This window comes from Argentina silus, assembly GCF_951799395.1.
Source record: "Argentina silus genome assembly, chromosome: Y".
NCBI lineage: Eukaryota > Metazoa > Chordata > Actinopteri > Argentiniformes > Argentinidae > Argentina > Argentina silus.
In genome coordinates this window covers 3,452,501-3,464,932 of record NC_139654.1, presented here as the reverse complement: position 1 = coordinate 3,464,932, position 12,432 = coordinate 3,452,501, and the positions used below count along the sequence as shown (strand labels likewise).

Below are 12,432 nucleotides of genomic sequence, written 5' to 3'. Positions count from 1 at the left end.
CCCCATGGCACTTACCCAATAGGGATCCTTCTTTTTGCCTCCACCCCCTTTGTTCCCTATATATGTGTGTCTTTCCCTTCATTCTGGTTCTATCCTCTGAAGAAGACACATGGTGACGAAACGTTAGGAGCTCATTTCAACCTTTTAATCTTTTAAATCTCTCTACTGACTGTTTTTTAATCCTGGATCTTTTATGATCCCTACTTACGTTTTAAATTTACTGGTTTCCCCCGTATTTCCTGAATTTATTTGCACAATTGCAGCACTTTATTAAAGCATAATTTGCACATTGGGGAGTCTGGGCATTGGGAGCTCACTCCTTTAGGGGTACATTTTTAATTACCCCCTTTTGGTTTGTTTTACACAGTGTGGTTTTTATTTTGCTGTGGGAGAGGGAAATGATAGAGAGAGGGTGGGGGTGAGAAGGCGTCGTGTCGTTCAAGGGCCTCGCAGGAGATCCGTCGTCGGGAAGATAGCAGGGGGTTCGGTACACGGTGGGTGGTCCTCTTACGTTCCAGGTCGGGGCAGGCAGCGGGGTAGTCAGACAGGCGAAGGTTGGCAACGTAGCGGGCTCTCGGACGTTCTCGGGGTCGGGCTTCAAAGGGGGCTCTCCTACGGTCAGGGATCATACACAGGACAACGGTGACTTTGCTTACTCTCTCTCTCATCAACTCCTCCGTGTTTCGCCGTAGCTACTCTCCAAAACCGGGTGCTCTGTTGGCTCCTTTTGTAGGGTCTCTGCTGCTCCTGCTGATGCCCTTCAGCTGTGCCTTGATGAGCAGGAACTCCATGTATGGGCATACGGTGATTATCTCCACTGGTTGCAGCTGTGGCCACTTGGGGCGCAGGAACTCCATACATGGTCCTGCCAAAGACAACACGGGGCAAGAGAGGGACAGCAGAAACAGCAGAGACAAAGCGAGGCGAGATGTACACTCCATTTACCACCGTCCCACACTCGCGCATGGGCTTATGCACGGGGCGGGCGCCACAATATATATATATATATATTATTAAAAAATGCATCTGATAGTGAAATAGACTACAGGTACTTCTCCTGTGTGTGTGTCTGTGTGTGTGGTCAGAGAGGATGAGGGGAGACACATTTTACTGTGTAATTGTATTGATAATTTCCTGTACTTGTAACATTCAAGCCTCTGTTGTTTTATATTGATTGTTACATTCCTTTACAGTTCAGTCTTCTTCTAGTTGGTACTGTCGGCCATCATGCTTTATGTTAACATGTATAGTTTATTTCCCTCTTCTATTCTCCCATGGACCAACCACAACAACCAAACCTCATTTCCCCCCAAGTGCCTCTGTGTTTTGGTAGTAATGACAGTAACTCTCACCTTCTGCCTCCTCCTTCTCATTCTGATGAAGGCAGCACTAGTCTACTAGCCTGAACTAACCCTGGAGTCAAGTTCCTTCATTTACTACAATGATGATGATGATGATGATGATGTCCATATAAACAAAGTGTTTGTGAAACAAAGAGCCGTGTGACCTCATGTTGACTCTCCACATGTCAGAGAGGCATGTCTTGTTTGCATGTACACCAGAAATAATACACAATGTACCATAATGGACTGAAATGACCATGTGAAAAGATAGAATCATGTGTAAATAAATAAAATAACCTAGTAGATAAAATTGATTACGTTTATTTATTTTTGCCATCAATCCTCACACAATACCTCATAATGACAAAGGGAAAACACGTTTTTTAAACATTTTGAAATACAGAAATATCTCATGTACAGAAGTATTTAGACCCTTTGCTATGACACTCTTAACATTTGCTAAAAAGAAAAAATGTCTTAAACAAGTCACTGAACAAGTTGAATTGAGTCTGAGTACAAGGATAGTTTTAACTATTATCCTTGATTTAAGATGGACTCAATTCAACTTGTTGAGTGACTTGTTGACAACATTTGTGCATTTGAGTTCAGTGTGATAAAAGAAGAAAACAAGTTGTTTGGGTTTGTTTTTTCTCTGCTGAAGAATTGTGTGTTGGTTGTGAGTAGCTTGGTGGTGTAATGGTAGGAGACATACCCCATGAGCAGAAGGTAGCTGCTTCAAATCTTGTTGTGCTTTCCAAATGTGTCTGCACAGTGAGAGAAATGACAATGATTGAACATAGGGATCCAGAAAGTTGAATGGGATATGCAGTATAGTTTTGAAGTGAGACAGGGAATTCTTTGCAAAAACTCCTAAATCCTATTAAATTATTTAGTGATAACCACTGTGTGATAACCACTGCTGTACACTGTTCTGGAAGGGCGGTGGGGGCAATCCCTGAAATCCCCTCCCCCACTTTTTTTTTTTTAAACATATTTTTATTGTTGAAAAGCACAATGGACACAGCGCCAGGTTAACATGACCATTTTTTTTTTCCTTTCCTACATTTTCTTTCCCCCCGCCTACTCCACCACCCCTCCCAACCCCACGACAACAACAAAAAAATATGTCAATAAAAAAATAAATAAAACAACAAAACAAATTAAAGCAAAACAAAAACTAGAAAACCTCTGGTTGGTTGTGAGTAGCTCTATTACGACGATTTTGAAACTGCTAACCCTCTAGGTTCCAAGAAGGTGATACACAAAATTGGGGGTGTCTACTTTACTCTAAAAAATCTTCCACCCAAGTGTAACTCAGTACTGATGAATGTACATCTTGCAGCTCTATTCTACACTGAAGATCTGAAGACATATGGTTTTGATGTGACACTAAAGCCTCTTATTGATGACCTGAAAATCTTAGAAACCGAAGGAATACAGCTTCCTTGTTTTGAACAACCATTGTTTGGCTCAGTAATTCAAGTAACAGGAGATAATCTGGCTTTAAATAGCTTGTTGGGGTTTGTGGAATCTTTCATACTGAACATTGTAGGGCACTCAATGAAAATCCTGAACTGCGGTCATTATATGATGTTAAAAAGTCATGTGTGCTCAATTCATTAGAGTATTTCCATAACACTGATAACTATGCTGTTGATATAATGCATGATTTGCTAGAGGGTGTGGTACAGTATGAACTTAAGCTGGTTTTTGAGTACCTTGTTAAACAGGGCTATGTCTCTTTGAACTCATTGTCAGACAGGATACAGAGCTTTAATTACGGTTACACAGAACATGAAAACAAACCAAGTGGGTTAAAGATGGATGATAAGAGCAAACACCTGGGTCAGAATGCCGTCCAGTCATGGTGTCTTCTGCACAACACTCCACTTATGTTGGGTGATGTCATTAAAAGGGATAACAGTCACTGGAACTTTCTGCTGCTTCTAATACAGATAGTCAATATAGTGTTTTCCTACACCATAACTGATGGGATGATATCTTACTTGAAACATCTGATCTGTGATCACCATACTCTGTTCAAAGCATTGTTTCCCGACAAGAAGTTGATCCCCAAGCACCATTTGATGATACACTATCCGAGATGCATACAACAAATTGGCCCTCTTATCCATATGTGGTGCATGCGATTTGAAGCCAAACACACATTTTTCAAAAAATGTGGTAAAGATTTCAAAAATCTCACCAAATCATTGGTGAAGCAGCATCAGCGCCAACTGACGTTTCAATTTGAATATTATTGTTTTAGACGATTTGAATTTGGTCCTACAACATCAAAAACAATCAGCACCTTGCAAGGTGGGGAAGAACTTAGTCAGACATTATATTTAGAAGCATGTTCAAGTGTTTCAAGCACCAACTGGGTCAGAAATGATGGTCCTGAGTACCAGGTTGATTTGTTCATATGCACTGGATGTACCGATGATCTCCCCGCTTTCAAAAAGATCTGTGATATTATTATATACGAAGAGCGTGCTTTCATAATAGCCTGTAATGTAGAAACAATGTACTATGATGACCACTTTAATGCCTACTGTATAGAAGACCAAATGGATGAGTTTTCTGTTATCTGCGTGGATGAACTGACTCACTTCAAACCATTTGACAAGCAGTGCTCTAATGAGAATAGTCACAAAGCATACATAGTGCCCTATTCTTATATGTAGAAAAGTTCTCAGTAAATACAGATTGCACTTCTGTCACAAAGTTGTCACAGTGAAGTTGTTACATTATTTTTTATTTTTTATTTTGAATGAATAAGCCTCAAAGTCTGGTACTATTCTGTGACATACATCATCTAATTTTGTTCATTCCATCTGTAAATAAGATGTGATGAAATGCTTAGTAATAAAAACCATGCATATTTACTTTGTACCTTTGCTTACCTACAGAAGGGAGCTAGTGTGACGTGAACATTTAAATTGTCTTTGTTTTGTCTTCTATTTATCTGCCATCAAGATCTGGATGATAACAAAATAAAACATGTTTTTTTATAAAGCAATCAACTTGTATGTCATTCTTATTTTTAATTGGTTCATCACCGAATTATTAAAATATTTCAATATTTTATTTTAATTGTAAAGTAGCATATTTTCACTTTATAGTGTTAATGAGGCAACTCCTTTTATAGTTTTATATATATATATATATATATATATATAAAGCAAATCACACTGAGAGAGTTCATTTCTAACACTAAGCACTGGAGTTGAAAACATGTAACACTGGTAAGTGTTAAGCAGTGTTAAATGTCAACTATAGAAAGAGTTGATATTAACTCTATTATAGTGTAAACATGGCAACACTTTCAAAAGTGTTCAATTCATTCTGTGGGGAGTGGACCCCTCCGGACACTTTAAAAGTGTTGAAATTAACATTTGAGCCTGTCGATTTTGCTGTGTAGTGATTCAACTACTCGTGATTCGACTACTCGTGATGATTCAACTACTAGTGATTCAACTGCTAGTGATTCAACTACTAGTGATTCAACTACTAGTGATTCAACTACTAGTGATTCAACTACTGATGATTCAACTACTAGTGATTCAACTACTAGTGATGATTCAACTACTAGTGATTCAACTACTAGTGATTCAACTAGTAGTGATTCAACTGCTAGTGATGATTCAACTGCTAGTGATTCAACTACTAGTGATTCAACTACTAGTGATTCAACTACTAGTGATTCAACTGCTAGTGATTCAACTACTGTCTCCCGGCAGTCAGGCCCTGTACAGGTACCCCGGACCAACCCTCCGACTAACAGGTATGGACCTCAGCCTGCAGGGTCTTACCCTGTAAGCTACTTCCTAACAGGTCCTGTGTAGGTTGGTGTGGATTAGACTCACTCCGCTGTTAACAGTCTACGTCCCATAGTTCCTCCATTGACTTCCTTTACCCACTTCAGTTGAACTGAAAACTCCCCCGAAAACCGTACACAGAAGTGGGTAACCTCTATGGTTAACGACTGCTCTAATCTTATATGAGTGCAAGTTGGTGTGGTTGCGGAAAGGTGTTTATCGGTAAGTACAATTTACCCAAAGGAGGTCACCAGGAGGAGGTAAAACACTAATGATGAATGGAATAGTTCAATAAAAATAAACATTTTAAAAATTGAGTTTAAAAAACTGTTACTTTAAATGCAGGTTAGATTGTTTAATAATGGATTAAAGCAGTACAGCATAGCTAAGTTATCATAAAAATGGGTTACAGACAGAGTATTAAAATATTAAAATGATGAAAATATAAAAATGATAAAAATTAGAAAATAATAAAATCTCTACCTCCACCCCTACTCTGCCTGATCTACTTGTCTGTGAAATTTAGAGATGTCCCAGTTCCTCTCCGTCGAGTGAAGCCGGTTCCTCTTTCCGCCACGGCTGTGGTAAAGAGCCGGTGTTATGCTCCCCTGGCCGAGGGACTCTGATTCCCGCAGAGTGTCTCAGCTTTCCGGCTACGGTCAACCTCTCGGGCACCAGACAATGAGAGCTCCAGTTTCACCCCGGGGTGAGGTATCCAACACACTCCTTCCTGCTCCGGTCCTTCAGGTTTTAACGTTCCTCAGCGGGGAATGACCGATGTACTGCTCCAGGAAGCTCTTTTTATACTCTGCTTCTGATCCAAAACCTCCCATATGACATCATCTTTGTTTACAAAAAACAAACAAAGCGGTGTTTTAACCCTTTTGGTGGGTAGCTAGAACCATGGCTAAGCTAATCTAGTGGCTAAGTAGCTTGCTTCTAAAGTAAATAAGGAAGTGCTTTTAGGGAAGTCCTATTAAGGAAGTTTTTCTGTCCCTCAACTCTCAGTGTTACAAGACCTCACCAAAACAATACATCCAAACAGTAAAACAGTATAGTAATCAAACATATCCATAAATCAATACCAGTAATCACTCTATACTTCACATTGTTACTCTTAATCATCCTTATCATTCTCATACTTGATTATGGACACATAAACTTCTTGTTGGGGATTCCCACTACCTGACCTACTTCCCCCCGTAGGCCTTACACAATAACCCTTTTTATGCAGTGATAAAACTTTGTATCATCAAAAATAAGCTGTAGTAATATAGTATCATATTTCAGTAATCATCCCTGAGTAAGATTACACAATCAAACATTGGTATTCTTCTATTCTTAGTACTTTCATTGGTAGCATGCCGTCATCACAATGAGGCCTAAGCAGACATGTTGACATGGGGTCATACACTCACACTCTAGTTCCTCTTAAGCAGTTATGCAGTTGCACCTATTTGAATCAACTTATCATTCATAAGCAGTTATGCAGTCGCACCTATTTGAATCAACTTATCATTCATAAGCAGTTATGCAGTCGCACCTATTTGAATCAACTTATCATTCATAAGCAGTTATGCAGTCGCACCTATTTGAGGGATAGATGGAAGATAAAATGTGTTTCAGGAACATCCTCAGCCGCGGTGTCCCTCGTCAGGTCGGGCCCCCGGCTGCTAAGCTTTTTCTCTTTCTAGCAGTGTCATGGTGATTCACCAAGGTTGCTCTCGAACCTCGGGCCGATCCTGCCGTGCTTAACTGGGGAACGTTGGGAATGGTGTTCAGGCCGGGAAAAGGCCGTAATAGACTCGCCCTCGGTGACACAACTCAAACACCCAATTTAACCAACTCTTACGTACACACACACATACACACACACACACACACACACACATAGGAGAAGGAACAACATGTACATTGGATAGATAGACAGGTGAAGGAATCTATGGAAAGTGAATTACAGAACATGTCCATGTTGTACTGACAGAGAAGGAGAGCTGTCTTCACATCCACTCCCTGCTATCTTACACACAGCAACGTAATCCAGCATCACAACTCAAACACCCAATCTAACCAACTCTTATATACATACAGACACTCTCTCCTGTGTTATTCTCAGAGTTCATCATCAGTCTGATTTGATCATCTAATCATTCATCTGGATTGTTTCACTGTCAGTTGCATTTCCATAAAAAAAAACAAAAAAACATGTAAGCTTCTGTTTTTTTGTCGCTCAATTGCTGAACCTATTTCCTATCAGATGCATTTTATTTAATTTAATAATGTATATATACATATATATATACATATATATATATATATATATATATATATATATATATACATATATATACAGTAAAAAATAATATAACTACACACGACACACTACACACTACACCCTACACACTGGGAGAGGGAACATCTGTACATCCAACATCTCAGTGAAAACACACCACTATCCAACTGCATCATGTTATGATCCATCATCAGATGGATCCTTTGGTGTTCAGTGTGATCTCCCTGAGACTAGTTTACACAGGGTCACTGAACAGCCCACATACCCAACCATAAACCCTTGGTAGAGGGGCTCAGTGAATGTGGAGTGGAATGTGTGCAGGAGGGTCCGTGTGTCAGAGGAGACGCTGTAGAAGGACAGAGTGCCGGCCGGCCAGTCCAGATACACTCCTACTCTGTGGGAGCCAGAGGAGGGGACAGGTATGTCAGTGCTCTTATAATTGTGCCAGGCGGAGTAACTGTCATCAGAGCACCTCAGACTCCAGGACTTGTCATTGAATCCCAACCCACAGTCATCACCCTTTCCTCTCCTGCTGATTCCTTTATATGTCACTCCTATATCAGCCCATCCCCCACTCCTCTCTACCTCCCAGTAACAGCGCCCAGTCAGACCCTCTCTACACAGCACCTGTGCCCAGTAGTCAAATCTCTCTGGGTGATCAGGATACGGCTGCTCCTCTCTCCCCAGTGTCACCTTTCTGTTCTCCTCAGACAGAGCGAGTTCTCTGTGTGCTGTGTTTGGGTCCAGTGTGAGCTCACAGGCATCTGGGGGAAGAGCAGAGGGAGGGAGGGAGGGAGGGAGAGAGAGAGAGAGAGAGGAGAGAGAGAGAGGGGGACGGAGGAAGAGAGAGAGAGGAGAGGGGAGAGAGAGAGAGAGAGAGAGAGGGGGAGAGAGAGAGAGAAAGAGAGGAGAGAGAGAAAAAGAGGAGAGAGAGAGAGAAAGAGGAGGAAGAGAGAGGGGGACAGAGGAAGAGAAAGAGAGAAAGGGATGGAGGGAGAGAGAGAGAAGAGAGAGAGGAAGAGAGAGAGGGAGAATAAGAGAGAGAGGAGGAAGAGAGAGGGGGACGGAGGAAGAGAAAGAGAGAGAGAGAGAGAGAGAGAGAGGGGAGAGAGGAGAGGGGGGAGAGAGTGGGACAGAGGAAGAGAGAGAGGGACGGAGGAAGAGAGAGAGAGAGGAGAGAGAGAGAGAGGGGAGAGAGGAGAGGGGGGAGAGAGTGGGACAGAGGAAGAGAGAGAGAGAGAGGGAGAGAGAGAGGGGAGATAGAGAGAAGGAACAGAGAGGGGGATGGAGGAAGAGAAAGAGAGAGGGATGGAGGGAGGGAGAGAGAGAGAGAGAGAGGGAGAGAGAGAGAGAGAGAGAGGAGGAAGATAGAGAGAGACGGAGGAAGAGAAAGAGAGAGAGGGAGGGAAGGAGAGAGAGAGAGAGGAGAGAGAGAGAGAGAGAGGGGACGGAGGAAGAGAAAGAGAGAGAGGGTTGGAGGGAGAGAGAGAGGGATGGAGGGAGAGAGAGAGGAGAAAGAAAGAGAGAGGGAGAGAGAGAGAGAGAAAGGAGGAAGAGAGAGGGGGACGGAGGAAGATAAAAAGAGAGAGGGATGGAGGGAGAGAGAGAGAGAGGGGGAGAGAGAGGGAGGGTGGGAGAGTCAGATATGTAGGCTGTCTTTGATGAGTCTCTCCCTCTCCTAGAGATCTCTCGTTGTGTCTCAGAGTTTGTGGAGAGGATCAATGGAGGGAGGGAGGGAGGGAGGGATAAAGGGAGGGAGAGGAGGGAGGAACAGAGAGAGGGAGGGAGGGAGAGATAAAGAGAGAGAGAAACTGTCAGCTACTTCAGGAGAAACACACTCACATTGGAAGAACTGGTCCTGGGCTCTGGTCTTGGGCTCTGGTGGCAGGAAAACATCCACTCCATTCACTACAGACGGGAGGGAGGGAGGGAGAGAGAGAGGGAGGGAGAGAGGAAGAAAAAGGAAGGGAGGAGAGGGAGGGAGGGGGAGACAGAGAGAGAGGGGAGGTAGGGGTAGAGGGAGGGAGAAAGGGATGAGAGGGACGGAGGAGGAGATAGGGAGAGGGAGGGAGGGAAAGAGGGAGAGAGAAAAATAGGGAGGGAGAGGAGGGAGGGAGGGAGGGATAGAGAGAGGAGGGAGGGAGGGAGAGAGAGAGAGGGAGGGAGGGAGAGGAGGGAGGGAGGGAGATGGAGGGAGGGAGGGAGAAAGAGGGAGGGATAGAGGGAGGGATAGAGGGAGGATGGAGAGAGGGAGAGAGGAAGAAAGGAGGGAGGCAGAGAGGGAGGGATATAGGGAGGGGGGGAGAGAGGGAGAAAGAGGGAGGGAGATGATAGAGGGAGAGAGGGAGGGAGGGAGAGAGGGAGGGGGGGATAGAGGGGGGAAGGAGGGAGGGAGGGATAGAGGGAGGAAGAGTTAAGGAGAGGATAGAGGGTGAGAGGGATGAAGGAGGGAGGGAGAGAGGGAGATAGAGGAGAGAGGGAGGGAGCGAGAGAGGGAGAGGAGGAATCGAGGGAGGGAGAGTAGGAGAGAGAGGGAGGGAGGGAGAGAGAAGAGGGAGGGAGGGAGGGTGGAAGGGAGAGAGGGACAGAGAAAGTGGGAGGGAGAGGATAGAGGGAGAGAGGGAGGGATGGAGAGGAGAGAGGGAGGGATAAAGGGAGGAAGGATGGAGGGAGAGAGAGGAGGGAGGGAGGAAGAGAGGGAGAGGAGGGATAGAGGGAGGGATAGAGGGAAAGAAGGAGGGAGAGAGAGAGGGAGGGAGAGAGGGATTGATAGAGGGAGGAAGGAGGGAGGGAGAGAGGCAGAGAGGGAGGGACAGGTGGGAGAGAGGGAGGGAGAGAGGGGGTGAGGGAGGGAGGGAGAGGATTGAGGGAGAAAGGGAGAGAGAGGAGGGAGGGAGGAAGAGAGGGATAGAGGGAGGGATAGTGCGAAGGATAGAGGGAGGAAGAAGGGAGGGAGGGAGAGGTGGGAGGGAGGGAGAGATAGAGGGATTGATAGAGGGAGGGATGGATGGTGAGAGGGAGAGAGAGGAAGGAGGGAGAGAGGTAGAGAGAAAGAGGGAGGGAGAGGATAGAGGGAGGGATAGAGGTAGGGAGAGAGGTAGGGAGAGAGGGAAGGATAGAGGGAGGGAGGGATGGAGGGAGAAAGAGGAGGGAGGGAGGCAAAGAGGGAGGGAAAGAGGGAGTGGAGGGAAGGAGGGAGGGATAGAGGGAGGGAGAGAGAAAGGGAGAGAGGTGGGGGAAGGAGGGAGGGAGAGGATGGAGGGAGGGAGAGAGGTAGGTAGAGTAGCAGAGAGAGGTAGGAAGGGAGAGAGAGGCACGGAGGGAGAGCAAGAGGAGGGAGGGAGGGAGGAAAGGGAGGGAAAGAGAGAGAAAGTGGGAAGGAGGGAGAGAGTGAGGTAGGGAGGGAGAGAGGGAGGGAGGGAGAAAGGGAGAGAGGGTGGGAGGTAGAGGGAGAGGGGGGTAGGGAGGGAGAGAGAGAAAAAGACAGAGAAAGAGGGAAAGAGAGAGAGCGAGATTGGATGGGGAGAAGAGGTAGGGAGGGAGAGAGGGAGGGAGAGAGGGAGAGAGAGAGAGAGAGACATGTATCAGTCAAGGGTTGTAAACATGGACAGGTCCCACATTGTTCTGATGGGGGGAAAAGAGAAGGCCTCACTTTGCAGGTTAACCCTTTGGGGACCAGGGGTATTTTCTCCATTTTTACATACATTTCTTCTTTCTCAATTTGAAGGCACTTCCATACAAAATAATAGCCAAGTGTTTCATATCAATATTTTCAGGACAAACTCAGCTTTCTTGACTGTGATAGATGTTTACCCCAACAGCACTGTGTGAAGAGGTAAGTAGGCCTAAACCTGAACATTTCGAATCTGTTTTTCAGAAATGTTTCAAATCCCATGTGAAAACATATCTTTACCCATGTGGATGAATTGTTTTGGTGGTTGAAATTCATTCATGAAGTCCTGAGCTACACAGAAATGGTATACAATATGAATAAAATACTAGACAAAATATAAAAAAGGACTTCTAATGGATCCTTGTAAACACATCTTCTCTGCTTTCTGTCTCTGTCACTGTCACTGAAATGTTTGTCAATACCGACAATGCCGACAACACGTGTAGCAAAGAAGATGGACGTGTGAATCGACCAATCACCGACGGTAAAAGGCAGTGTCTAACGACTCAAGCTAGTCTGCTACCAAATTCACCAATTACGCAAGGAGGGCGTGTACCAAGCTGTTCCGAGGCTCATAGCTCCATCTGTGAGTGAGAGGGCATGTCACAGGAATCGAAAGCTGAGAGTCTACCGATTCAGGGGATATTTAAACCATGTTTCTACGCCGGATTATCACAGAGATATTGATCAAAACATTTTGGAAACCCCTGAAAACGCAGCCGCGCGTTTGAGGTCCCGAAAGGGTTAAATCAGTAGGGTTAGGGTTATGGGTTGGGGTTAGGCTTAGGGGTTAGGGTCTCTTGTTGGTTAGGGGTTAGGGTTAAGGGTTAGGGTTAGGGGTTTGGGGTTAGGGTCTGTTGTCGGGTGGATGTTTTCATTGATGGTTTAGTATTTGGGTTAGGGTTAGGCTTAGGCGTTTAGGGTCTGTTGGTTGGATGTTTTCATTGATGGTTTAGTATTTGGGTTGGGTTAGGGGTTAGGGTTAGGGGTTAGGGGTTAGGGTTAGGGTTTAGGGTCTGTTGTTAGTTGGATGTTTTCATTGATGGTTTAGTATTTGATAGAATAGAATCTGAATTGTATGTGACTTTAAATGTCCGACTGATGGGGAAACGGAAAGTCATAAAAAGAGGCTTTGCCAAGAGGAGGGGAGACAATAGGATTTGCGCCACCTGGGGGAGTCCAACTGTTTGAGTGACCTGGGTCTGAGAGGACCATTTAGTCTAAAAGCCCACAAAATGAAATCTAACGTGTTGCAGAGAACCGGTGGATCGACCTTGTTTACAAGAACATTGGCTGAGAATA

At 44.6% G+C, this 12,432-nt stretch overlaps 2 protein-coding genes across 3 annotated transcripts in view; both read right to left on the bottom strand.

The window, feature by feature from the left end:
- LOC310823886 (uncharacterized protein) overlaps nucleotides 1-12,432 on the bottom strand; it is a 92,813-nt gene that overhangs the window by 46,685 nt on the left and 33,696 nt on the right. The window lies entirely within an intron of this gene.
- Nucleotides 7,668-12,432, bottom strand: part of LOC310823604 (tripartite motif-containing protein 16-like) — a gene marked incomplete at its 3' end in the record, with an annotated part of 8,163 nt that continues 3,398 nt past the window's right edge. The window contains exons 5-6 of the mRNA XM_083696492.1: nucleotides 9,300-9,365; nucleotides 7,668-8,221 (exon numbers count right to left, since the gene is read on the bottom strand). Of these exons, the coding sequence (XP_083552618.1) occupies nucleotides 7,668-8,221; nucleotides 9,300-9,365 (620 nt within the window). The remainder of the gene's footprint in view (nucleotides 8,222-9,299; nucleotides 9,366-12,432) is intronic.